This window comes from Chanos chanos, chromosome 6 (genome assembly GCF_902362185.1).
Source record: "Chanos chanos chromosome 6, fChaCha1.1, whole genome shotgun sequence".
Taxonomy (NCBI): Eukaryota; Metazoa; Chordata; class Actinopteri; order Gonorynchiformes; family Chanidae; genus Chanos; species Chanos chanos.
The window spans coordinates 31,667,878-31,692,477 of NC_044500.1; the positions used below are offsets into that span (position 1 = coordinate 31,667,878).

At 40.7% G+C, this 24,600-nt stretch overlaps 1 protein-coding gene across 1 annotated transcript in view; it reads left to right on the forward strand.

Annotated features, from left to right (window-relative positions):
- Positions 1–24,600, forward strand: part of dock3 (dedicator of cytokinesis 3) — a 127,658-nt gene that overhangs the window by 31,264 nt on the left and 71,794 nt on the right. The window contains exons 4-5 of the mRNA XM_030778272.1: positions 4,878–4,933; positions 14,534–14,630. Of these exons, the coding sequence (XP_030634132.1) occupies positions 4,878–4,933; positions 14,534–14,630 (153 nt within the window). The remainder of the gene's footprint in view (positions 1–4,877; positions 4,934–14,533; positions 14,631–24,600) is intronic.

Below are 24,600 nucleotides of genomic sequence, written 5' to 3' on the forward strand. Positions count from 1 at the left end.
GGATAATCAGGTAACTAGACAAAGAAGCACTAGTGCTTGTGTACTCTGACATAAATGAGAAGAATATAAATCATTGTTAAGGACAGACCCAGCACACGGAGACTGCATTCATTTTTGTCTTGGCTTGCAGCAGGATATGCGTGCTGTACTTATACGACTTAACACTGACCTTTCCCGCTAAACGAACGCTGAACTGCTTGAAGTGCAACAAAGGACGGAGGTTTAACTGTCTTTCTCTGTCTCCGTCTCCCCACCTCTCTTTCCTAAACAGTGAGTGAGTGTCAGAGTTAGCTCAGAGCAAAGACTTAGTAACAGGTCACTGCTCCTAACCCCCTGGCACTTGTGTGGTCTACCTGATGCTCTGCTCTGTTCTCCCTAAACGCACTGCTTTGTGTCAGCCTCTTGTGGAAACCGGGGATGTAAATATCTGTGAAAAAGATATTTTGAGTGGTAGGGAGTTTATATAGGCCAGAGGCAGTTTATGGTGTTGGTCTGCTGGCAGGCGGCTTTCTGGGATGACTAGATTAAATTCATGTAAATGAATGGATAAAACTTCTTTGCCATAAATGTATAAACGTGCTGATGAATAATGCATTATTCATTATATGTGTAAGGGCTGGTTTAAATGTAGAGAGAGGTAAAGATGTTTTGACTTCTTTCCTGTACCCTCTGGTTACTGGAGCCTTTGCACACAAGCAGGCTCTCTCTCTCTCTCTCTCTCTCTCTCTCTCTCTCACACACACACACACACACACACACACACAACAGGTCTTTCTGTTGTGTGCCCTATATGCTCTACATTGAATATCTCCAAAACACTCTGTCCAGTATACAGGGCTGTGTGTGTGTGTGTGTGTGAGAAAGAGAGAGAGAGAGAGAGAGAGAGAGAGCGAGAGAGAGAGAGTGTGCACGGCATGCCGGTGTGTGTGTGTCTGTGTATGTATGTGTGTGTGTATGCGTGTGTGTATGTACATGTTGATACTACATAGAGACCATGACAATAGGATTGTTGCACTGATTTTGTGCTGGTCTTGCCTTAGAGAGTTGCTGGAAAGGACCGGAGGAGATGAATGGCACTATGACGGTGCCACAGAATGGCAGTGGCTTACAATCTTATCTCCACTCTCCCCCCTTCGCCCCTGTCCCTGCTTCTCTGCCATCCCCTCTCTTCACTTATTTATCCCAGCCGCACATTTGGCAGCAGACCGCATTTTCTACCGCCAGAGCTTACCTAAGGAAAATACACCATGAAAGAAAAATGAAACACTTTCAAGAGGAAATGTCCAGGGTTTTTCTTCAGAGCATTAGGAACAGTAGGGGGATAAAGCTGTGTGAAAATGTTCGCTGTGACTGTTTACTGACTGTATACAGCAAATTTGTCAGTTTTAAATCAACTTTGAGAGTGTGTTTGTATTATCTAACACTGCATCCTGCATTTTGGACTGTGTAATCACTGAAATCCACCCTCCTCTTACACCCCAAACTCATCTTTTTATAGATATCTTGCTTGAAAAAAAGAAGCTGCCTGACAGAACTCCTCTGATGTCAGATGTGTTTCTGCAGTTGTTGTAGCTTGATCCAGATAGCTTTACTTAAACTTTGTTTGGCTTAACTGGAAAAATGCAATGTCCTTTCCTATACTGTATGAGTGACTACTTGTGCTGTACCAGAAACCACTTATTGAAAAATAATTTCTGCCACTTAAGACTCTTTGGAGGAACACTTAAAACTGACCATAAGAGCCAAAGTTTTGAAGTATGCATGACTCAATATGAATTTCATGACTCAGATTTTGGTGATTTGACTGACATTACCAGTACAGCACACTGAGAAAATGGTTATGTATGTGCTTGCTTGTCTGGCAGTCTGATGTGTCAAGGCTCTGATTTGGTATAGGCTGTGTAAATGTCATCATTGTGTAACCTTTAGCTTTGCAACAATAAGCTAATTATATGTCTCACACATATTTGTCTAGCATGACAAATACAGGAGAAAGCGTCATGTGGAGACAAAAGACACGACATGGAAATAGCCTGGGGTGTTCCTCTGTTCGGCACGTGAAGAAGACTTTCCACTCAGGTTTCACACTCTCAAATTTATGTAAACATCCCAGATGTCATGTGGTCTTAGAAGTGAAGAAAATGCGTATTTATCGAAAATATCACTCGGCGCGCTAAATCTGGTTGAGTGCGCAGTCATTTTGCTTAGAGGATCATCAGCCGTCTTTCAGGATGGAAACGCAGAAGGGAAATGAGCCAGATGTAAGGCTCAGAGTAAATTAGGACATTGGCTGTAAAGCGGAGCGTCTAAAGTGGCATCTATGATTCAGGAGACGCTTTGCGTTTATGACGAGTGGAGACTGGCGTCGTACAGTCCGACTCAAGATGGCCGTATCTCAGGCCTCGAGCAGCATTGACACATGTGCAAGCTTGCAGCATGAAGGCGGAGCTGTGTGTATATATCAATCCTGTCAGTGGCACGTTCATCTTCAGCTCTAGCCCGGACTCTGCAGCAGATCAATCTGAGAGCGCGGTATTGAGTATTGAGCCTGCAGTAGAGGCTCAGGGGAAGCACTCCTTGACAGAACTGTCCAATGCTTGACTGCATGCAAAGTCTGTCTGTTGTTCACCGCTCTGATTGTAATGCAGTTCCACGCACACCTGTCTTTTGAGCAGCTTGACCTTGGATGGAGGAAAGCAAACTTGAGCTACAAGTGCATGAAACAAGGGATGACAAATCAATGGAGACCTGTAGGCCCAATCAGGAAGAGCAGTCAATGATGTCTGTCTTATGGGCTTTTTACAGGTTTTTTAGAGAGGTCTGGCAGAGACTGATACTATAAGCCTTTTCTTCTGTTGATGCTAGAGAGATTTATTCGGTCATGGTCAGGGCTCTAGCATAATGTCTGCCATGTGATTTTCTTCATGCAGTAACCCTCTTAAGAATCTTTCTGATACTCAGAGCAAAAAGAAATTATGAGACACATATCCACACTTCATATTATTCCTCCAGTAGGTTTTTGAGTTTTGTTAACAGTTACATCCAGGACCTCTTGGTCACCCAAAATGATTTATTTAACAGACCACTTTGATACAAAAGTCATTTGGTGTAACCAGGGTACTCTCCCAGGGTAATACATATTTGAAATTATATATGAGGCATGATGTTTTCACCAAGTCGCTGTTATCTACAGTCATGCTCTGACCTCATGACCCCATGAAGTAAATGGCTTAAATTACCGGGTGATTTAATCAGGGTGGTATGTATACACACATATATATATATATATATACATACATACACACCTATTTACACACACACACACACACACACACACACACACACACGCACACAGTAGCCAATGTCACATCTGCATAGCCTGAAGGGCTTGATTCACATGCCCTATTATTCCATTATATCGCACCAAGCCACAACACTAGAAACCATCTACATGGCCACAGAAGCAGGTCAAATGATGAAAGAGGACATGGACGGATTATGTGGATTATCGTTCCTTGATAGAGTCGCTCATATGGTACAAGATGATGGAAAGAAACATACAGGAGTTGTGAATAATTGATCAAACTAATGCATGAGGATAGAGTGTGTCAGATTCCGCTGTTCTTTTTTTGTCTTCTTACTTTGGCCCTGTGCAATGTTATTAATTCTTTTGTTAATCTCCAAAGCATCTAACACCACATTAAATATGACGGATATAAAGAAGTGTATTTGAAATGACTGAAATCTTATCCGTGTAGCTTATGTTTTTTTCAAGGAACTGAAACAAAATTGATTTGTCATTGCCAGCAACAGTCTATATTTTGTGTGTGTAATGTAGACTGAAATAATAATTTTCTTTAGCTTGATAACTGAGGAATATTATGTGAATAAAGAATATTTTCATACAACTGAAACCACTCTATAAAAACACTGATACAGTTTGCATGTTATTGTGTTCAGTTAATATTTTATGAAGTATGCTGGTGTGTTAGCATTGCATGCGGATTCATCCTATTCAGCAGATGGAAGTTTGAGCGAGTGCATTTGGTATCCTTGATAACTAATTAATCTGACCTTTGAAACATGAGCAAGAAAAGACAATTAGATGACAACTCTGAATCAAAAGATTCTCCACCATCTGGAATTAATCTCTGCTGTTCCGACCATATTTTGACCATATTTTGAGTAAATCCCCTGTGGTTCTGTCTGTCTGTGCATTAAAAAAGAAGTGGGTTTGTTAGAGCAATTTCAAGTAATTGAGATGATTAAGATATCATCAAGAGATCATCAGTCTTTGAATCCACTTGTCAGTAAAGCATATATTTTTTACATCCTGAACTGAATATGAATGGTTTTTCTCCAAGACACAGTTGGTGATGGTTAATGACAGATGGCTGAATGTAAACCTTACTCTTGTGGTGGTACTCACAGATGCATGACTCAATAGAAAACAGTGGGCTTCTTTGTTTGATTGCTGTTTTTTTTCCTCATTGGCTGACTTGTAATCAGCTCTCACTATACCTCAACCAAGACCAGTTACTCAGAGAAATAAAACAACATTGACCCAGGGCCTTTGGAACTTGTTCTTGTATTGCTTGAACTGTCAGACCGGTTTGTGCAAGGGAATGAAGAGGTTGTTAGACTGTGTCTTGGCATATATGTGAGGACTCTGACATTTCTCAATGTCTGAGAGCTGTGTGGAGCTTTGAGTGTGATCTTCCACTTGAAGAGATGACCTGAAACATCTACAGCGACATGTCAGAGGAGAAAAGAGGCTCCCTCCCTATGTGATAGTGGAGTAGGCTGTTTGCTCTGTCATTTATGGTGAGTTCAGTAATGGAAGCATAGGTGTGATTTTCTCTCTTTGTCTTTTTCAGGGAATCTTCCCTGCCAGCTATGTTCACTTGAAGAAGGCTGTCGTCACCAACAGAGGGTAAGTTCCTTCTTTTGAATTATGTCAAGCTGCTAACTCACAGGGCATGGAAGGACAGAGTGAGAGACTGAAGAAAATAATGAGGAAACCACTTAATTTGTCCAGTTATCTCTCTCTTATTAAACCCTTCCATCTTCTTTCTGTCCTCCTCTGGGCAGCCCATCATTTGTGATTGAGTGAGATGGTGTGACTGGAGACTGTCCACAAGAACATTTATTTACAGCTTAATCAAGATATACTGGCTTCTCACTTATTCAGAGTGTTGTGTAGCTTCGCCACCAGTTTTTCATCGCTCTTATCCGTCAGGGTATTTGCATGAATGTGTTGGACAACAGACAGACAGACACACACACACACACACACACACACAAGTCCTGTTAAAAAAAAAAGTAAAAAAGGTTAAAAAGAACGAATGGATTGTGGCTAACTGAAGCTGTTTACATGGAGTCTGTTTATCAAATGATATCAGAATTTACTGCACTCAGTGTATATGTGGAATTTCTGGTTTGTTGTTAATGCAGCATATTACATAAATACAGCGTATTGCATTTGCTTTTTCATCACAAAATTGACAATTTATTGTGAATTCTTAATTGTTGATGATTATTTTTTGTTTTACATCATTGCACTGTTTGAATTAAATTAAGATTATATAGCTCTGCTTTGTTACACTTTTAAAAATATCAAATTCTCAGTCATGTTTAAAGTGGAACTAGATCACTGGACTGCTGATAATCAGCATCTTCAGTCAGCATGGTGATGTGTTCTTGGAATGAGTGTATTTTTCATTGCTCACATTTTTTATTCCTGTCTGCCTTAAAAGAGAATGAAATATATGTCTGAGCAATATTTGAGCCTTCTATATCTGTTTACATCAAACTCTGAAAGCTAAATGAGTAATCTAGCACTGATATGGGCCCTCATTGACTGTAATGTTCACAACTGAATGCTAATCAATGCCTGGTTTTGAGAATCAACCTCTTTCACTTGTTAAGAGTATTTATTCCATCACCTCTTTTCAGTAAAATCAGACAACAGCCAAATCTGTCATACTATGCGTCATTCAGAAGCTGAGGAAGGTTTTGAAACAAAGAATGTTGCTGAATTTGAAAATTAGACATTTTACTTTATAAATCTCTTAAAAAAATGACTTCTGTTATCATGGGAGTATATTGTTGGAGAAAGGATCGTTTTGTGTAGGAGCGACCGTTGGTTACCATAGCAGGAGTTCTACATGAGCACAGCAGTCATGTGTACATGGCTTGCTCAGAGCTACATGGGCCATAGAAGAATGATAGAAGAGTGCGCCATGTGACTCACAAAGACTTGAGTCAACTAAAGTCACTCTGCCAGTGCACAGTCTGCTTTTGGACAATCTCACAGTGACATGACATCTCTGAAGCTGACATGCTGGGCACATACTCTGGCACCAGTTCCTCAGACACCACTCACTACTCTTTTTTTGTGCTTTCAATGCATTTCAAAGCCTTCTTTGACTAAATTTCAGGTAACTTTAATTATTAAAATGAAGCTCTAGTATCTATATGGGTCCTTCAGGACTTGACCAAGAAATCAAGACGTAGGTATATGGTGATTGCAACTGCCATTTTTAATCTGTGTAAAATATAAAGTCTTAGAACGTCTTAAATATAGTTTCTGATATTCAGGTCTAAAAATGTCTTAAAATGTTTGGAATTGTAGGAGGGGAGGCATGTTCAGGTTTTATGTTTTATTTTAGCGGTATTTTATATCCCACAACAATGACCATTTCCGCAACGTCCAATACCTATTTGTTTGTATGTTAAAGAGGTAGCATACACTCCGCTTCGGTAGATGCTTGTGTATCCGCTTGTGTGGCTGTGATACGCATTTTAACCTAGAAAAAGAACGTGTTTATCTAGCTTACGATTTGAGGGGTGCGGCGGGGAAAAAGGAAAAAAACAAAAACACGACACTGCAAGCAAGCGTCAGACACAAGCGCTATGCTAGCACCTGAAAAGCACTATGCCCTTCGAGTTGTTCACTGCTACTGCAGTTGTAAATGCAGGGAGACATCTTTTTTCCCATAGGACTGGGTCTATAGCCATACAGTTTTATTTTTCGTTAATGAGAAAGGAGTTATGTTATCTGATGTGCACTGAATATTTTGGATTTTGAATATTTGTCATTTTCTTTTGCCGCAGTAATGGTATTATTTTTTTCCTTTTAGAGGTATTTAAAAGTCATTAAATTTGTACTTAAAAATGTGCAGCTACCCTGGTTAGCCATGTAAACAACAGCTCTTAGCTTGACATGGCTATTCCACTGTCGGTTGGCTTATGTCACTTCAGCGTTCCTACTGTCAGTGCAGGTGCAAACAGGAAAAAAGACCCGGAACGTATGTGGTTTTAGGGGGCGCTCCCCAGGGGTAGTTCCTCTCGAATGAGACCCTAAAACTGTTTGGTCTGAAAGCGCCTATGATGTCATCAGAAGTAGCTTCTGTAGAGAAACCATGAGAAAAGAATGGCTTACTTGTTTATCTTGTTCCATCATTTATTCAAAGCCTGTCTAAGCAGTGGCAGTATGTTTAAGCTCCTTATGTGCTTATCTTGTTGTATGATTTAGTATTTTTTATAGTTAGAGGTGTTTTGGTAGTATGTAGTGTGTAGTTTTGGTAGTATGTAGTTCCATTTCACTACATGTTGTACTGTGTATGGCTGTGTGTGTGACAAATAAAATTTGAATTTGAATTTGATTTGTAATTCGGTAATGGGCTGTATGCTGTATTGGAATGACAGATAATGTCAGTAGTGGTTATTAACACGACAGTAATTTTTGACAGCTGTAGTCTTCATGAATTTGCCTCCATTAATTTGCCTTTTTACCAAAGGTCCAGGGCCTTTTCTCATCTAGACACTGAGAAAGTGAATCCTCCAGATGTAAAGCAGTGGCCTTTGTAAGGTTCATGGCTCAATGTCAAAACGTTTCTACAGGACTACTGCAGTTTGATGATCGGTCTGAGAATAACGGAGCCTGGAGAGCATCATTCTGTCACAGATCTGAATCTGACAGACAAAGAGGAACTCAACCTCATAGTGAAATGGCTTGGACATGAATAAGTGAACATGTGAAACGAATAAGGGCTGTGCTTGTGAATGCCCAAAAAAGGGACTCACAATGGCATGGCAAAAACTAGAGAAATGTTATAGAGTGCAGAGATTACTGAGGAATCGCTGTAGAAAAGAGTGGACGGCTTCAGCAAGATCTCCAGTTGAGACCATCAGAAGGTCAGAGAGTTTGGTGACCTACTAATAGAACTTAAAGCTGCAAAAGAAGACGGTGGCTTCCCATGGCGTTCATACTTGGATGCAGCTTCCTGAATGTAATGTAAGAGGGCTTTTACAGAGATGAAAACAACAGTTAGGCAGCCCCTTTGCCTTTCAGACCACAAATATAACACCTTCCCCACAACAAGGCATAGGTCTTGGATCATTTCAGGTCATTACAGTGATTCTTTGGTTCAGAGCCTGAGATGAAAGAACACTTTTTCACATTTGTGAAGAAGATATTCCAGAATGGCCATGCAGAAGTAGGTCCTCCTGTCAGGAAAGCACGTGTATCATCTGAAGAAACCCAACAGATCAGAGTGGCCTGACACAAAGATGGATGCTATCAGCTTTACAAACAGTAAAGTGGTTTGGGGTTACATTTTCAACAATAGAGAAGATTCTACATCTTTGTCAACAGCTCACAGGATATTCATAGGATAAGGAGATATTCGGCTCCATAAGAGTGGCACTATGTGCCTACTCCAAATAACCTGGAATACCATGCTATAAGATGTGTCTCAACAGCGTACATCAAGGATACAACAAGGGTCACTGGATCTGTGCTCCTTATTCAGTATCAGCAGTCATCTGATGATGCTGAGACCTTTGAGCTTGTTGATCCAGATTAAGATGTGGCGGTTCATCCTTAAGCAGTAACTCTTAGTTTTAACAACTTGTATCTCAGCACCTTGAGCATTTCTCCAGCTGGGGGTCTCTGATTTGAGACATTACATGTCTTGTCCACATTGCTCATCTTTTTAAGTAAAAAACAGGACATTACTAAGGCTTCTCTGTGCAATATCAAGCACAGTTGACCTTCTCATCAGAGCTAAGACTTTGTAGATGAAGATGGCTTAATGAGAGTAGGGAGCTGAGGCAGATGTTGGGTGGGATGAGAAGAGACCAATCAACTTTGCTTGTTCGCAATTACCACCTAACCCTAGCCATGAGGAACCACATCATCAAGGATGGCACTTCATGGAGGGTGCAGCCCACACTGTAGGGTTTTGGATTTTAAGAGATAAGAAATGTTTAAGCATTTACCCATGTCGGCTTAGAGGAGTTTGGGACTTGGACAGCCTCTCGCCACACAGGCAGCGATCACGCCAACACTAGAAAGCAGTCAGTCCTTTTCATTTCTCTGAGCATTAGGACCATTCATGTTGAAGTGACTGAAGCCATGGACACTTGAAGCTTTATACATGCTTTGAGGAGATTTTATTGCTATTAACAGGTCAATTAAGATAATACGGTCTGATTGATGAACAAATTCTATAGTAGACTGTGGTAAATTTAAAATTCCTTCTAACCTTGAAGAAAAGGTTTTGGATAGATTCCTTTCAGAGCAGGACTGCTTCTGGATCTTCAATCCTCCCCACTCTTCCCATATGGGAGGCCCATGGGAAAGGATGATTGGAGTGACACAAAGAATATTGGATACCATGCTCCTACACTTAAGATCATCTAGACTCACTGATGAGGTCCTCACAATGTTGATAGTTGAGGTGTTGGAAATTGTGAACTCTAGTTTTTTGGCACCAGTCTTAAAAGATCTTGAGGACCCGCAGATACTCACTCCTGCAACACTACTGACACAGAGGTCTGGAGCTTGTCCTGCTCCCCTTGGTGAATTTTGCTGCAATGACCTCTTTAGACTTCAGTGGACCTGTTTAGAGACAGGTGCAGAGCCTTACACCTTTTTGGACAGATGGTGGAAGCAGCATCTGTCTACTCTTTAGGCATGAAAGAAGAGGGAGAGTAACTAGCCAAACATCATTCCAGTTGCTGTTGTGCTTATAAAGGACTACCAAACTAAAACAGTGAGAGGCGTGTGGAGCTTGTTACCAAAGTACTCCCAAGTAAGAATGGAAGAGTCCGGGAGGCAGAAATCAAAGTTATCAGAGGAGAGGATATTAAGCTACTCCTCAGAGCAACAACTGAAATACACAACATCAGGAGAATCCGCCCATTCCTCACTCAACAGGCGACCCAGCTCCTGGTCCAAGCGCTTGTCATCTCCCGCCTGGACTACTGCAACGTTCTACTGGCTGGTTGCCGGCCTGCGCCATTAGGCCGCTCCAGCTCGTGCAGAACGCTGCTGCACGCCTGGTATTCAACCTCCCTAAGCACTCTCATGTCACTCCACTGCTTACTGCGCTCCACTGGCTTCCGGTAGCAGCCCGCATCCAGTTCAAGACACTGGTGCTGGCCTACCAGGCCACAAGAGGCTCCGCCCCTTCATAACTTCGGTCTCTTATAACTCCATACACCCCAACTAGGACCCTCTGCTCTACGACCTCTGGTCAACTGACGGTCCCCTCACTCCGGGAACCCGGCAGCCGCTCCTCCCGACCATGCCTCTTCTCCGCCATTACCCCGAGGTGGTGGAACGACCTCCCCCATGCAGTCAAGACTGCGGAATCTCTTACCATCTTCTGCAGGAAACTGAAAACCCACCTCTTTAGAACACACCTGTCCCCCAATGCCTAACCTCCCTTTCCTAGAAAAAAAAAAAAAAACCCTTTGTCTTGTATCTGTGTTTGTCAAAATATTCCAGGGGCGCAATGCGAAGGCGCAATTTGACGCTCAGTTTTATTGTGATCTCTGCTCACAAGGTATTAGAAATCTGACTGATGCACTGATTGTAAGTCGCTTTGGTAAAAAGCATCTGCCAAATAACTAAATTGTAAATTGTAAATTGTAAATAGTACTGCTCCCCTCTCCTTAGGACTACATTAAATGTTAAAGGATAGTTAAATTGCTGTATCTGGGGATACCAGATGGCGAATGTGTTGCCTTGGAGTATTTCAGTATTGTTTAATAGTTTTTAATACTAAAGAGTTTTACTTTCCCTCTGCTGGACTGCTTTATTATTGCAACCTGATTGGTTCAGTGATGTTCCCTTTACTTGCCACCTTGCGATGATGTCATCAGAAGCAGCTTCTGTAGATAAGCCTTGAGAAAAGTGTGGTTGTGTGTACTGCTTTATCTTGTTCCATTTGTCATTTGCTGAAGCCTGTCTAAGCAACAGTGGTACTTTTTTAATTTTCTCATGTGGTCATCCTATTGTATAGTGTAGTATTTTACATTAGAGTCCTGGTTGTAGAAAGTACATTTGCAATTCCTGTGTAATGGGCTCTATGCTGTATTGCACTGACAGATAATGTTAGTAGTGGTTATGAAGACATACTAGTGATGACATCTGTTATCTTCATTTATTTTCTAAATTGTCTTCGTGTTCTTTTGATTTATAGTTTGCTATGATTTTCTGTTACTTCTTCCAGTTGATATATTAAACTGTTGAATGGAACTTTTTGATGTGAGTGGTGAATGGGAAGTGAGTTAGCTGCCTTTTGCATTATACTTGGGAATAAGGAGGACAGAGGAGAAATGGTGAGTAGCACAAATACTTACAAATGTTTGGATTTTGGTACAACCCAATGTTAGGACAAATGTTTGGATTTCGGTACAACCAAGGTTCCACTGAGATGGGGGTTTTGTGTACAGGGTCTCGATAAGTTAGATAAGACTGAATCTTTACCCAGTCTGTCTGGGGGAGGCATAGCAAGCATTAATATTGGTGGGAGATAGCAACCACCCCCTTCCCATCCTTCATCCTCAGGATGGAAAGAAAACTCCTGGTTGTCACTCCCGTAGGGAGCACACTCTCCACATAACACGTCTCAAATCTTCAACAGCAGGGACTGTCAGCTACGCTTGTTTTTTCTTTTTTTTTTCTTCTTCTTTTTTCTTTTTATTGAGGCTTTTGATATTTTCCTTCTTCTCACAGGTGTTTGCACATGACATTCTATAGAACTACTTACATGTGTTCCTCTGCCAGACAAAATTACACACACACACACACACACACACACACACACACACACACATGCATTTCTCTCATACGAAACACTTGCCTTGTGACTTAGGGAATCACAAAAAATGTCTATTCCCTTAGGGCTGATTCAAGTATGAAGCCATTTTGAAATGGAACATGAATTATCACAGGATCAGTCAAACAAGACAGTTTTACTGGGCACTTCTGCTCTCACTTCAAGTCAGGAGGGTCCCCATTTTTATGACACTCTCACTCATATACTATATGGTACGTTGTGGCCCACCTTTGCTATTCAACAACATCTACTAGTGTGGCAATAAACATATTTTATGCAATGCTAAAACAAATCTCACAGATCACAAAGAGTACTTTTCCGAATAGATTGAAATGCCAATACTATCTCAACGATGTCTAATGTTGTGCCGCCTTAACGGCTGACAAGGACTTTGGCTGATATTTATAAACTTTGAAATAGCCTTGAAGCACATGTCAAAGGTGATACTTTTTTTACACAATGACAAATATGACATTAATGCACTGTGGCAAAAATTGACAGCACACGCACACCTGTTGTTTGCCAGAGGTGGCTTTATTTGAAGAGTACCAACGTATATGGCAGTTATAACCTTTAAGGAATGGGACATTTCCACTGTGTTGTCAGAGGTGATAGTGTTTTGACATACAAGCAGATCTGACCCCTTAATTAATCACATTAGAATCTGGCTACTGTTCACTTCATGCTTCTGTGAAAGACATCTGTTCTAGAACTGATGAGGCTTCTCCACATTTAGTTTAGTGCCTGCTCATGATGTTTGTATGTTACTAGTTTTCTGTGTGTTTGTGAGTGTGGATGTACACTTACCGGCAGTGCGAACTTAAGTCTTGTGACTTGTAGCTCTACTTCAATCTGATTCTAAATCCTGAAATTCAGGAATCCCAAAGCCCTGATCAATGTTATATTTTTGATGCGGATAATACACTGCCTAGCCAAAAAAAAAAAGTTGCCTTATGGATTTGGAGCCTCTGGAAGCAGTGTTCTGATCTGGGGTTGCTTTAGTTGGGTCTAGGTCTAGACCCAAATAGGTCTAGGCTCAGCAACATTATGTGGCAATAAAATGAAGTCAGCTGAGTACCTGAATGTACTGAATGGCCAGGTTATCCCAACAATGGATTTTTTCCTCTCTGATTTTAGGGACATATTTCAGGATGATAGTGCCAAGATTCATTGGGCTCAAATTCTGAAAAAGTGGTTCAGGGAGCATAAGGAATCACTTTCACACATGAATTGGCCACCACAGAGTCCTGACCTTAACCCCACTGAAAGTCTTTAGGAAGTGCTGGAAAAGACTTACGGAGTGGTTTGACTCTCCGGTCGTAAACAAAATCTTGGCCAAAAAGTAATGCAACACTGGACAGAAATAAATGTTGTGAAGTTGCATAAAGTTGTTGAAACAATGCCGTGGCAAATGTGTGCTGTAATCAAAGCTAAAGGCGGTCCAATGAAATATTAGAGTTTGGGCCAGGCAGTGCATTTTTACTGTCACATGTCACCACATGGTTTTGGCTATTAGTTTGTATAGAGATTGCTGATTATGCAACCAAAGAGTGACTTTATTATGTCATTAGAGGAAATGAATGATTTCTAGAAAGGGAGAAATTGCAAAAAAAAAAAAAAAACCTCAAAGGCCAATTAGCTGTCAGTCTTCCGGAAATAACTTTGGAGACGCATGCAGATAAAATGTGCCTGATAGGATCAATGTATTTGCATACAGAATCAAAAAAGGACAAAAGAAGGGCATTAAAGGAGGCTGATGGAGAGAACATAATAAAGATAGATAAATGGAAAGGCAGAACGAAAGAGACAGCAGGGAGATGGAATTGGAACAAAGGGAGCGCGTTAGGGACGGGGGTGGAAATGACAGCTTGTGACAGAAGAGAGACAATTGGGAAGGAAATTCAGAAAATTGGTGGGCCTTAGGTCACTTTTTGAAGGGCCTTTTTATTTGACCTGTATTTTATTTATTTATATTTTTACATAGAAAAACTCTGCTTTCAAATGAAAATGTGATGTCCTGTGACTACTAAAATATGCATAGGGCTGTATGATTTTGTTTAATATACACAGAATGTGGCATAACTGTTTCTGAGATTTATGCAGTGTCGTGGAGGTTCTGAAAAGAAGAGTGAGACTTGACGATATGACACAGTTTGTTAAGAGAGGCCAAGGGAGAGTTTTTCAGGGGCATGTGACTATTGAATGATTTAGTGGATATTTTCCACAGTAAGCTAACCTTCAGAATATGTGAGTGGAATCCCAATGACCACACTAATACAATCTTAGCACTGTGACTTTTGGCCTTCAGTGGATTCTACTGTGATAACCTCTCTCTCTCTCTCTCTCTCTCTCTCTCTCTCTCTCTCTCTCGCTCTCTCTCTCTCTCTCTCTGAATGCAGGCAGTATGAGACGGTTGCGCCCCTGGAAGACCCCATTGTGACAGAGGTCACATCCACTCTGCAGGAATGGGCAGTGCTGTGGAAGCAGCTGTATGTGGTGAGTATGGTTGTCTCACCCTCCACCATCTTGGCTCAAGCGCAGGCGCAGTTGCCTCAGGGTTCTGCTGCAGCACACATATCCCCAGAGCTACTAGATGAGAGCACTGTCATTCAGAGCAGTGACTGCATTAGAAAGCCCTGAGCTGTGCAATGCATTCAGCAGTAGGATAGTGATGACTCTAGTCTTCGGTGAGAATTGGTTTGATACATCACACGGCTAGGGCAGAATGTATCAGCAGGCACACAGTTGAAACATGACGCTACTGAAGTCTAAAGCTTTGCAGTGGTATCATGTAGAGTATATTTTTCCTGAAAATAAATAAATAAATAAATAAATAAAACAAATTCAGGGAATCTGGCAGTCCGAGAACAGAGCATATCACACAAAAACACGATAGGATAGCACCTTTGTAGTTAAGGAGTCTCTTTATCTTACATTTATGGAAAAAAAGCTCTTAACCAGACTATGCTGAGATTTGCACAATCATTTGGATAATTATCAGGCAGGGAAGGGTATTGTGTGAGATTTGAAACCCGTGTTCTGGTCACAATAGACAAGAGCAGAGGGTTGACAGTGCGCTTTATCTAAGACTTTGCTTGGGATTATAAAGCATTACTGTAAGTGATGACAATGACGATGTCACACTCTTTTCTCTCCCTCCCTCTCTCTCTCTCTCTCTCTCTCTCTCTCTCTCTCTCTCTCTCTCTCTCTCTCTCTCTTTCTCTCTCTCTCTGTCTCTCTCTCTCTCTCTCTGTCTCTCACTGAGTATATATATATATATATATATATGCCTGAGGCATGGCTTAAGCAGTGTAACCAGCTCTGTACTCCTGGGATTTAAAAGCATTGATTTATTTTACTCTGTGCTTTCTGTCATTCTGACCCTCCTTTCCTCAATATTGACACGTGAAGTCTGAAGGAGGTGACTCAGCACTACCTGGTCTTAAAGGACATGTTGACATGGCATATAGATGCATACTGCCACACATCTATTGCCTGCTGTGTAAAACACTTCCAGTGATTCCTCAGAGAGCTTGATACACTTCAACTCTTCATGTACATTTAACGTTTCACATAATCTATTTTATCAGTCAAATTATGCTACAGCTGCTTCAAATATTGATGTTGAAATTCCTCTTTATTTCACGGTCTAGTCTGGTTAATTTTATTCGTCATGTGAATCTTAATAGAGTTCTTCATAGACCGACTGTCTGTTATTAAATGCGGTTAGATGGTCCTCCTAGCAAAGGGTTATGTAATTTAAGAAGAGAAATAGACTGGGAAGAACACTACGTAATACCTTAGGCAGATGTATGTCACCCCTGTGAACAGGTGGAAGCAGGATTATACATTTATGGCTGTACTTTTCTTTTTTTAATGCTATTGTAAGACTCTTAAAAAATCTCATAAAATATCTTAAACATCGGCAGTGATTCTGACGGATGCAGGCAGTCTACAAATTAGCCTCCTCAAGATTGACATTACTTGTAATGCGTTGGAATGCAATAAAATCTAATTTTGAGAGAGTCTGAAATGAGGATGACTAATTTGGAATGATTTGTGTTGCGTAACAGGAACCAACTCAGTACGTCAGAGGGCTGCAGTCTGACAGATAGCAGGGATTTGGACGACGTGACCACAGCCAACATTTATAGATATCCAGAAAATACTGCTGTAAAAGGGAGGCAATTACAACACTCGCCAATTAACCTCTCAAATGTGTCTGAACGTGTACTCAGATGCCTGGCTGTCAGAATTCACCAATAGACATGGAGTTTAAAGATCTTTTCCTAATTAATTAGATTGATGAGGTTAATAAATTTGCATGGGCTACTCGTGATTTTTTTTTTTCCAGCAGTTGCAAAGAGCTCGTACACAGAGTCTGTTATTTACCTTTGTGTGAGCCACATGTCTTTCTACAGTGTGACTACCGCATGATAACTCTGAGCATTAATACTAGCTCTGAAAGGCATAACGAGGCCATGTTTTCCAACTACTATTCTCTGACATGTCACTTGCAGTTTCACCTGAAAGAAATTTTGGTGTTTGTAGCATCACCCACTATAAAATGAAATCCCTCTGAGTATATTGCACAGTAAGGAAATGCTGACAGGCCTTGCTGTGTCTAGCTTAAATGAACAGAAAGTCTCAATGTAATCGCTGACATTCATTGCGGTAGTCTTTTAAAAACAATTTAATAAAAGACTTAATGATACAGGGACTCATAAACATATTAAACAAATAGTTCTGTATAGTATTATGATACTGGCAAGAGCATCCCCACTCTGGTGTTGTGTGACTGTGAACAGAAGTAAAAAAAAAGAAAAAAAAGAAAATAAATTCAATTGAAAAAAGTTAATATACACCAAAAGTGAAAGATACGTTTTATTGGAGCTAAACATACAGCTGTGTTTGTAGTCAGTGCAAGAGAGCCTATGGAAAAAGAAGAAGTTTGCTGGGCTCTGGATCGTGGCTGGTCAGAGTCGCCCGTCATGCTGTTGTCCCCTTCCTGTGAGTGTGAGTGCAGCGGCCAGATTTAAACCCAGCTGTGACATACTGCCACCCGCGTCTATGTGAAAAGGTTTCATGATGGTTTGAACTCCAAGATGATTGGCATGTTTTCCTGTTGGCAATCATGTTTATTTATTTGGGACAAGGGCCAGGAATCGGTCAGTGACAAACATGTCATTGGCCCTCTTTAAAACTCAGCCTTGGGTGAAGCCCAAGAGAGACTGTACGTTGTTGTGACATTGAAGCATGGTGTGAGTAAGGTTGAAGACCTCACTTCTCAAAAAGCCAAGCCAAAGAAACAATTACTCAGCCTCCACATTTAATAAATAGGTCAAATCTAGTATATATTTCTTAGAATAATGATGACATTTAGGCCTTCATGTACTTGTGAAAGAATAATTTTTCACTAGAAGATATTCTTTGTATTGTTTTCAAAAATGAGACATAGTTTCTGATTACCTTAGTGGTTCAGCCTTAGTTCAAGGTTCGTTTACAGCTATGCTTAAAGCTGAACACCTACCCCTCGCCGGAACCCAGACTGTTAGCAGTTTTGACAAATTTGCAACTAATTTAATTTTGTCTGAACTCCTAACATAACCAGACCGAAAAGGCCTTCAACAGTTTTAAATGTAATTATATTGATAATGCCACTTCTTTGGTATTGCAGTACAGTGAACCTGAAATGCATTATATTCATAGTGATACCGATGCCTTACCCCAGTGGTTCTCAGTCTGTTCCTCAGATAGCTCTTTTCCTCTAGGACGGTGCTGGTGCCGGTGCCGGTGCCGGTGCCAGTGCCGGTGCCAGTGCGGAGCCAGTTCTGCCTTGATGCCTTTTGAGAGGCGGCCTACGTTTCCACAGGTTTGGGAACCGAACGTTAAGTAGCGAAAGTTGGGGTAATTTCCATGGGGAAAAAATCATGGTGGACAGAGTGCATCTGTGTTGCTTGCTTTTTATAAAATGTACTTTTACACTAGGCTTTCGCCCAACCACATTTCACTCTATGGGGCAAACTTCACAGAAACAGCAAGTCTGTCACCTAGCTCAAAAGTTCAAGTGCTTACGTGAAGGTCTTCAGTGGTCTATTTGCACTGACCAGAGCCATTGTTGAGAGAGTTTTTTTTACCGTTCTGGCTCCAACTACATTCATGTAACATGTAAACAACAACCCTTGTTGATGTAGACACAAATGGTTGCCCATATATCTTTCAGTCACACACATATTTTCATGCTACATGTATCCTTTAGCCTCCGCCATCTTGGCCAGACTTTCTTTTTGTTACTCTTGCCTCTCTAGAAAACGTCACGTACCAAACACATCACACACTGAACTGACTGGTTTTTGCGTGGTTCTCATTTGCATAGCAGTTCCAACTTTTGGGACCAGCAATTTTGTGGTGCCAAGCCGGTTACAGCTATTTGGCACCAGGACCAGTATTCTTTCAGTGAAAAGCGTGGTTCCAGTGTTAGATTAGGCACCAGCACCAGCACTACGTCAGTGGAAAAGTGGCAAGAGTCCTGTGAGGAACCCTTAGGAGTTCCTCAGGGGATCTTCATAGGTGTACCAGTCTTCAGAGTGTGCAGACTGGTACACCTGCCTGCACATTTTTCAGCCCAGCACTTGCACACCTGTCTCCACTGATCAACTAACCATCAAGGTATAGGTAAGCTCAAATGGGTATGATAATGAAGTGCTAAAATAAAGAATATGCAGTTTCTAGGCCCTGAGGTCCTGAGGAATGCATTGAGAACTACTCTGACAGTTACTTGCTTTCAAACCAACGATCTTCTTCAAAATGGTTTTGACCGACCTTCCTCAAAACTATTTTGAAGGAGACTGTAAGAACAGCAGGTGGCCACGGTGTTGAGAAAAAAAACACTGAAATGTAGCAAAAATATTTTTGGAATAGCAAAACAATCTTAGCTTTTTCATGCTCTTTAAAAAGTTTGAGAACCAGGACCTCTGTGTTCATCCATCAACTGTCCAGACTCTTACAACAAATGTATCTCTGGGAAAGGAGAGCATCCGATCGACTTGCAACAGAGTCCCAGAGAGGCTGGAGAAGGAAGAGCTAAGCTCCCTAAAAGTTAAGATATCAGGCGTGTACAGTTCAAGGCTCTTTTATTTCTCCAGCTTCTCTATGAAAAGCCTAATTAAAGCTTGTTTTTGAAAGCGGTCTTAAATAGAATACATAAGAGGAGAAAACTAAAGTGAAAGGAAATGTGTCCTGACTCAGGGAGAGCTGATGAAAGTGAATGTGATGAGTTGTCATAGATACTTACTTCCATGTCAGTGGCCTGGAGCCTAACTTGCTACTTGTGCACTATGTGCGTGTGTGTGTGTGTGTGTGTGTGCGCGTGCGCACTGGATTTTTTTTTCTGTCGCTGTGTGTTTGTATGTATGTCCTTTTTCCTGTCTTTATGTGTGTGTGTGTGTGTGTGTGTGTGTGCATGTGTATTTTCGTGTGTGTGCGGGTGTTTGTATGCTTGTGTGTACATGGGTTTTTGTGAATGTCTGCCTGTCTTCTTTGAGTTTGTATATTTGTCTTCGTGTGTGTATTATACTCTAAGAGAAAAGACTTAGACTGAAGAGGTAATTATTTGCTCTGTATATGCATTAACCTTAATTGATCAAGCCCTGCATTTCTCTATATGAGCGCCTCCCCCTCCCTTCCTGGCCCCACCCCACTTGCGCAGAGCCAGAAGGCACCGTTTGATTTCCATGCATGTTCCGAGCGGAGACTGATAAGGTCGTCTGTCTGTCTGTCTGTCTGTCTGTTGTGGTCATCCCTCATCACGCTGAGCAGTCACAATGGTGTGTTCAATAGCACTAAACATGTGAGTGACCTTTCTGATGTTTGTAAGGCAAATGACCTTTACGTGGTGCATAGCCAAGACCCAACTGTTTTCCATCTGACAACCTGATTTCTTACTCTGTACCGGCATAAGTCTTGCTGCACAAACGCTTTCTTATGCCACCTATAACAGGTCATGATGGTTGATCATGATGGAAGAAAAGTGCCCAGAATAATGTTAAGGTCCAGAGGCCTATTCAAAGCATTAGAAATAGATGAGTGGCAAGGACAAGTACAGAACTTGGTCACCATGTTTCATATTTCCCCGTTTTTTCTCTTGGATCTGTCCTGTTATTCCATTATTCAGTTTGAACTGTATTAAATTAGTGTTGCCAAGTAACGCTCAGTTTCATACATAGGGAGATAGATCCATCTGTCAGTAGTTTTATCAAGAAACACGATGCAAGTCTTTATTCTTCTTTGTGAATTTAATCAAACATAAAATGGTCTTTATACTTCATTGAATTGGCACTCAGCAGAGATAATGTAGTTTACAAGTCCAGGCCAAAATTCATACTCCAGCGTTTTATTTAAAAACACATATTTCACAATGTGTTCTGTCATTGCATTCATTTGAGTTCATAAATGATTCAATTATTCTATAACACAGTGATTGTCACTGGTTATTTAAGCTGAAAATCAGCACATAACATGTGTTACTCTTGCAGAATGGAGTGTGTGGGACTATTTCTTCATTTGGAAACTTAAGTTTCATTGACTTTTATGCAGCTAGGATAAAGTGTGTCTGGACGTGCAAATCATTCCGCTTTCAAAGCTCTTGACAGTTTTAAATGGAAGACTTACTGAAATAGATTAAATTGATATGGCTGGTGTAGTGGATTGCAAGAATGCGGTGGAAAAAATCAGATCGGAAGCCTCTGGTGTCTTGATGTGTTTCTTTTGAGGAAACTTGGAAACTCCCTCCATGCTTTCTCCCTGCCACTCATGACTTATCCTTTCTGACAGCGGGAACATCTTCAGCTACTCAGTCAGTCTGGCCACCATGGGATTTGGTGCTTGATGTACATCAGAAATGGATGTCCCAGATGCACCCATGGGCCTATGGTCTTTAACAGTGACTCCTTACATTCGCACACACACATCCACACACACACATAACGTGTAAACACCCACCCATACGCACCCATCCACACACACACACACACACACACACACAGAACACACCATGTTATTTTACACTTCTGTCAGGACTCCTGTGTGTAAACCTTTGTCCATGTGATGTAAACCCACAAAGACACAGGAGAACGTGTGTGAAAATCCATTATCATTCCACTCTGTTGCTTCTTTCTGTGACATGATGCGTGTCAATGTGTCACCTCTGTCTGCTACATTGTCACCTGGGTTCCCTCACATTGACCTCACACTACCATGGAAATGCATTCTGCTCCAATCACTTCATATCTTGCTGTGTTCCTTTCGGGAGCACTATGACATCATATGCATGAATTGACCGACGTTTTCTGTATTGGAACTTTCTCTGAGCACAGGCCTACAGGTCTCAGCAAAGACTGCACAGGTCAGACGCAGCTTGTTCCAGTGCATTTCAGGCTCCACTGAGCAGCGGAAGTGCATGTACGATGGGTAGAAACCATTGTTTTAAATGGCTTAGAGCCATGGAGAGCCATGTACAGTCTGCATGTCCTGGTTGTTAGTGAAGCATGTTATCACCCCCTCTGTCCACATTCTTTTCTTTCTGCTTTTTCCCAGAACCATTCAAGAGGTGCTCACAGTTCTTTTCCTTGGAAGTATAGCGGTAATAGAGAGTGAGGGATAGTTTACCAAAGCACATCTCGGCTCTCTTTTTTTTTTTTTTTTTTTTTAATGGAGACATCTGCTTACACTTAGTCAGAGTACAGCTGGATCTGACCGAGAAGCACTACACGTTCCCTTTAAAAAAACAAAACAGCAACAACAGAAAAAAAAAAGCCAAAACAAAGCAAAAAAACCCTGCCGATATATATACTCAAAAACAGTAATCCTGATTCTTACGTGTTTTGTATGCTAACAGTCTTCAAGTTGAGATTCCTTTGAAAAACTTTGAGTCAACTCTCTCCTCTCATCTTCAGCTCAAGAAAGAGAGCAGAGATCAGTGTTAGATGGGAGACGAAATAATTGTACTGAAGTCTCTGTTCTGTTTGTTCTTTTTTCCTCTTTATTTCATATGTGTATGTGCAACACAGTACACAGAGCAACAAAGTTATATATCATGTGAGTGAAGCAGCAGCCTGGCGTTTCCTTCACTGAGTCAATTATTTTCTTATATTGAGACATCTCCTCTGGCATAATGTCACTTTTACCGTGAGATTCAGAAAAGAATGTGGACATTGCTCAACTAATGTAGTCTATGTCATTCGTAAACACTGCTTATCTAGCAAAGTCTCCCTGTCACTAGAACATCATACCTCAGGGGTAATAAAGTTTAATTTCTTTATTAATTTCTTAATTTTAATTTGTTGACAGTATTTAAGCTAGTTGCAGCCTTTCTTTGGATGTGAATGCAAGACGTGACCAGGACATTTTCAGTAGGGTACCCTCTCTGGATTACTTCATTCAAAATTTAATAAGCTCATAGCCCAGAATTATATCTAAACTGTCAGTTCGGCTGACGTTTACACCTGGGTTTTGTGTTCCCTGAATAAATCAAAATTGATGTTAAAATCCTCATTCTTTTTGTTAATTTTGTTTAGATGACTCAGCGTAGCCTAGTGTAAACTTAGGGCAAACATTAGCATTACGCACTGTTGTTAAACTCCATGTTTACGTGCCTTTTAATGTGTCAGGAGCATTGTTTCATAGCGGTGATAAATCTTTTGACCGGATATATATTTGAGTTGTTCCGAACTACAGTTTACACAGACACCTACCAGCCCGTCAGGTAAGAATATTTTCTGTGGCCAGGGTATAATATTAGATAAGCAACACCAGAGGATTACCCACCAAAGTTGCTGGTTGAGTAAATAGAGCTACCCGTCACTGCCAAATTATACCCACATTTGTTTGGTGGGTGGGTGTAAATTTCAAACCCTGTTTGTGAGAGAATTGTGCTTTAGTACATGTAGCACGCCTGTTCACTTAACCCATGCCTGTTGCATGGTTTAAGTGAATGAGATGGACTGGATGTTTGAACATAGCTGGATAAATCAATTTACATATGAGATTGTATAACATATACCATTACATATACATGTGCGTGTATTTGTGTGTGTGTGTTTGTGTGTGAGAGAGTGTCTGTGTGTGTTTTACACTGTGGGTAAAAAGGTAAGGTTCATGACCGCAGCAGTGTGAAATGTGTGAGTGTGACACAGCCTTAGGCTAAACAGTGTGTCAGGTTGTGGTTTCTTGTGTGGTGTGATGATTCACACTGACACTGTCACCTCTGTCTGGACTTCGCACCTTGTTCACAAGACAGAAGTGGGGAAAAGCATTGGTGGTCAGGGTGTGTGTGTGTGTGTGTGTTTATAAAAGCTTATGTAAGTTCAGATACAGTTTCTGTCATATAGACCCTGTTAGGTTCATTTCAGCTCTTAGCTCTATTGCGACCCTTTTTTTGAAATTGACAACGTTGTTCCACAAGCACATGGCTCAAGTAGGTGCTAATTAAAATGTCTACAAAAAAAGAAAAGAAAAGGGGGAAAATATGTATGTGTATGTGTGTGTATATATATATATATATATATATATATATATATATATATATATATATATATATATATATATATATATATATATATTTGGTGAAAGATATATATATATATATATATATATATATATATATATATATATTTGGTGAAAGACAGATAAGTAGGGGATCCGGAAATTGAGCACACATCGTCGAACAGCAATCCTAATTTTATCAAAGGCATTTGTTTCTCTGTATGTATCTCTACATTTCTACGGTTAACATTTAACATTTTACATAATTCCAAATGCAAAATTTTTATCCAATGTTTGCAGCCTCTCTCTCTCTCTCTTAGTCTCTTGTTACTGTAATATCTTACATTCAGACATAGTTGTGAACATATGGACTGACAATGTCTATGAAGTGTAGCATGATAAATGCGCTTATGCACCTGCACAAACAGCACTGAGAGGAGAAAAAGCTCTCTCACAGATGAATAAAGCCACTGTGTTAGTGGTAGGATTATTGACATGAATAATATATAAAATAAGTCCTTATGACTCACTAACTGATTTAGAGTCTTGATAATGTAAATAATCCCTTACTGCAACTGATCATTTCAGTACTGGGAACTGAAATGATTGCTCTCAAAGATTAATCCATCCACTCAGCTAACCATTTACTGGTTTAGTCTTTATTCTGCTTCGCTCTCAGTTGTCATTTTTCATCAGAACTGTTCACATCAATAGCACAGGGGCCTTGCCTACATCGTGCTAATATGTCTAAACTAAGATGTGAAATGATTAGACAGGGTATGAGGTACTATGGAGATTTTTGGACTGACTCAGACTGTTATATACATGTTTCACACTTCATTGACTTCATGCTGTCATGTCAGTATCATTCTTCTGTAATATCACTCAGATCACATCTTTATGATGCTACAGTCCTCAGACTGAC